This window comes from Cucurbita pepo, unplaced genomic scaffold (assembly GCF_002806865.2).
Source record: "Cucurbita pepo subsp. pepo cultivar mu-cu-16 unplaced genomic scaffold, ASM280686v2 Cp4.1_scaffold001287, whole genome shotgun sequence".
NCBI lineage: Eukaryota > Viridiplantae > Streptophyta > Magnoliopsida > Cucurbitales > Cucurbitaceae > Cucurbita > Cucurbita pepo.
The window spans coordinates 3,784-7,581 of NW_019647470.1; the positions used below are offsets into that span (position 1 = coordinate 3,784).

General features: G+C 37.9%; 1 protein-coding gene across 3 annotated transcripts; it reads right to left on the reverse strand.

The window, feature by feature from the left end:
• On the reverse strand, nt 1-3,759 carry LOC111786280 (calcium/calmodulin-regulated receptor-like kinase 1). Of its 3 annotated transcripts, XM_023666592.1 has the most exons (9): nt 3,741-3,759; nt 3,490-3,544; nt 2,591-2,993; nt 2,077-2,230; nt 1,562-1,688; nt 1,274-1,359; nt 1,100-1,171; nt 785-988; nt 277-621 (listed from the first exon to the last, which is right to left on the reverse strand). In XM_023666592.1, exons 3-9 carry the CDS (start codon nt 2,899-2,901, stop codon nt 277-279), a joined length of 1,299 nt encoding a protein of 432 aa, XP_023522360.1. In that variant the 5' UTR covers nt 2,902-2,993; nt 3,490-3,544; nt 3,741-3,759. The 3 variants fall into 3 exon arrangements, with proteins under 3 accessions (XP_023522358.1, XP_023522360.1, XP_023522359.1); XM_023666590.1 differs by lacking the exon at nt 3,741-3,759 and having other exon boundaries at nt 1-621; nt 2,591-3,062; nt 3,490-3,734; XM_023666591.1 differs by lacking the exon at nt 3,741-3,759 and having other exon boundaries at nt 2,591-3,057; nt 3,490-3,734.
• Nucleotides 3,760-3,798: the final 39 nt, after the last annotated feature.

A 3,798-nucleotide genomic window follows, 5' to 3' on the forward strand; every position in this document is an offset into this window, starting at 1 on the left:
AAAGCAAAGTTTGATGCTTTCTGGTCATTCTATACTAAAAAAAAGCTTTCCTTTTTCCTCCACTTGTAATTCCATATACAAAACCTTTTCAGTTAAAACAAATCAAAACAAAATTTAAAAGGGTCAACTATGTTACATCAAATTTTCTGGGGAGATTCTTGTGATCTTCTCCTGCCTATTTTTCTTTCTTGGTATGTTGAGAAAAGAGACGAGTCAAAACAAGAAGAATCAATGAACTCAACTACGAGCACTAGGAGAGGGCAAAACAACCATTTTCTAAACATCAAATGATTCGGCTGTACTATCCGTGGACTGTTGTCGTTGGTGTTCAGGCATTGGACTCCTGGGACTCCTGCTTTCTACTTGATCCACATCAATGCCAATTTCATCTCTTGTCGTTGACACCATATTTTGGTTAAATCTATTGTTCTGTCTTTGTTTTAGAATTCGGGACAGAACTTGTACGTTGTCTCTCATCGAAGGTCGTTTTTTCGGAACACGGTTAATGGATTTGTATGCCAGAGCTGCTACTTCATTCAGCTCTTGAGCGTCGAAGTTTCCATCCAGACGGGAATCAACAAGCTCTTCCCACCCAACTTTCCCATCAGAATTCATGGCAGCCTAACCATCATCAAACAAAAAATGTGTGGTTTTAGATGAATGGTTTGGGATACTAGTTCCAAATAAGGGCTTATGGAAACAAAGATAGTAGTCAATAAAAGAAGTAGAGCTGTTTCATTCATTCATTCATTCATTCATTCAGAGAGAGAGAGAGATGTCTCACAAGCTCAACATATTCCATGAGGCCCTGTTGAGGATTTCTGCCAGCAATAATCTCGAAAAGTAATACTCCGAAGCTGTAAACATCGCTTTTCTTGTTGAATGTCTTGGAAGATATGTACTCAGGATCAAGGTAACCTAAAGTTCCTCTAATGTTAGCTGCATGACTGTCAACCACCTCTTCTCTTGAAAGCCCAAAATCAGCAACCTGATTGAGCATTCTAATAACTCAGATGCAACCAAACTAACTGATAGATACTAACATTGTTTTGGAAACATGATCACATGGAAGCACTTATAATCAGCAGAAAGGACATACCCTTGCTCTCATGGACTGATCCAACAAAATGTTGGCTGATTTGATATCCCGGTGAATAACTGGAGGAACTGCCTGAAGTAAAATTTGAAGCATCATTAGCACTAAGACATTCATGTATTTCAAAACGTTCACATGCTCACGATTTTCTTGATAATGAGGGGAAAATAAACTTACCCCATCATGAAGATACTCCAAACCCCTTGCTACATCTAAAGCTATCCGAACTCTTACATTCCAACTTAGTAGTCCATTCTTATCACCTACGCACAGAAAAAAAAGGAAGTCCTTTTCCCTTTAGAAACTGTGCAGAGCTTGAGCAATAACCAAACAAATTGTAAAGATGATAACATTCATCAATACCAACAAATAATTAGACTCATTAATAGTGACAAGAGAAAGACAGCTTCTAGTCAATCACTGACACTGTTGGTTTCACAAATTAAGAGGGAACAGTCAGCTTACTATATAAGTGAGAAGCTAGGCTGCCTTTACTCATGTAGACATACACAAGCATATGCTCGCCTCTTTCAGCACAGTATCCGATCAAATTCACGAGGTTTCTATGATGCAATCTTCCCAATAACATCACCTGAATGATTTACAGGGAAATAAAATTAACTGAATCACTAAACGTAGGATATGTAAGCCTAACAATTAAAAGAAAAATACTGATCTAACTATATGTTACACAGAATTATTTTGTTGTATTCCCTAACTCCAAGCCCAGGATCCGAGTTCCAGACTAAGTTCAAAACTATTTCACCCTTGCTCGTTGCAAGTTTAAAACTAATTATCAATTATATCCAAAAGCAGGGCAACAGAAATAGGGGGAAAGAACTTTTAAGGGCATAACCTCGAACTACGAAACCTGGAATATTTCTAGCAAAGGATATTGTTCGAGGAACAACCGAATAAAGCAACACTTTTATGAATTGGTGCAGTTTGTAACAAATCTAATTATTATTAACTATCCTTACCTCTGTCTGAAATTCTTTCTCTCCTTGTTTAGAATTGGTTGCAAGCACTTTCACAGCAACAGTCTCTCCAGACGGCAAGGTAGCTTTATAAACAGGACCAAATGCTCCTTGTCCTATTACACTTGTAAAATTTCCGGTTGCTTTTTGGAGATCTCTGCATCATATCACAAACTAAACATTCAATAACAAATTAAATTACAACTTCATTAGAACTATCAAATTACAATTACATTTTTCTTCTTTCTCGGTCAATAGAACTCTCTTAGCGCCCTTATACAGTATCAATGTATAGAGGGAAGCGAGGGAAAGAAGATTTGAGAGTAGCAGTAGAAAGTAAGAACATACCGAAATCTGAGATTGTCGAGCAAAGAAAACCTAAGATAGGGATCATTTTTTCTCTTTATGTCGAATATTTGATTCAGATGAATACTAATACAAGGTTTGTACAGCATAGCAATGTGACAGAACCTCATACAAAGTAAATGGCAGAGATGAATTGCATAAGAAAGCGTACTTGAAAGAATATTCAGGCATCCCAGATGAGATCACGCAGCTTTTCTTAAATCCGTCAAGCCATGAGGATATACCATTCTGGCTGGACTTCACGGGTGATTCTGGAGCCACTGTTGAGTCTGATAGAATACTACAAGCATCAGCTCCGTTTGTTCGAATAGGAACATTAGCTGCCCTCCTTGAACTGCTATTACCAATCTGCAACCGCTTCCTATGGTATCTAAAGCAGAATAGAGCAAGAATCGCCAAAAGAACTCCAATCACCACTCCAATCGAAATTCCAATGATCAATCCAGTTGACTCCTCTTTCATCTCCTCTTCCGTGCTCCCCAAGTTCTTAATCAGCAATCGGAACCTCCCTCAACAGCAAAATGGATTCTCGATCGTTTAACTAATCTGGTCAACTGTATCATTCACAATTGACTGGGATAAATAACAAATGATGTTGAAGATCAAGAGGACCAGTCTCTGTTCTTCCCAATCGACAGCCATAAGTAAAGTCAACAAGATGAATAAAAATATGCAAGAAAACGATAAAATTCCAGCAGACAAGTATTATTCTAAGGAAAAATGCACCCCGCAAGAGCCGTCGAGTAACAATAAACATCAGATAAGCATGACATCTTCAGCCCAAATACTTCTAATAATTCAAAGACAAAACTCCTCCGATCCAACTCGTAACTATAAAATTAGCGTTTGTGAACTTTTGTATTGAGAAACATCACAATTACAAATAAATTAGCTTAAATGGATTAACGGTTTGGACAAATAATGAATCCCTATTCTCCACCAGTAGACATTAGCAAACTCCTTGTAGTCTGATGCGACAAATCGCCTTTTCAGATCCAAGATAAACAGAAAAACAGAATCATAATCGAGAGAATGATTTAAAAAAAATACCTAGCTAGCAAAATGACGATCATTAAACTCTACACCGGCACGGCGGCGCGTCGTTCTGGTACAAAAACGGAAAGTGAAATGAAGAGTTACAGAGAAGTCAAAGGAAGAGGAAAATATGGAAGGTAGAATTTCAAGGAGAATGGAGGAATGTGAACAAGAGAAATAAAAGGAATGTGCAGCGAATAAAATCTGTACATACAGCTCCATTTAAGCAACAATTTCTGAAAGAAAATGGAAAAGGGAAACATTACAATTCAGAAGAGTACTCAGAGCGGGACCGGCGGTCGCCAGCGCCATTGTTTTTGTTTG

Coding starts and splice junctions, on each gene's coding strand:
- LOC111786280 (XM_023666590.1), bottom strand. CDS start 2,901: ATGAAAGAGGAGTCAACTGGATTGATCATTGGAATTTCGATTGGAGTG. Junction 1,689..2,076: donor AGAAAGAATTTCAGACAGAG/GTAAGGATAGTT, acceptor TAAATCATTCAG/GTGATGTTATTGGGAAGATT. Junction 989..1,099: donor ATCAGTCCATGAGAGCAAGG/GTATGTCCTTTC, acceptor ATGCTCAATCAG/GTTGCTGATTTTGGGCTTTC.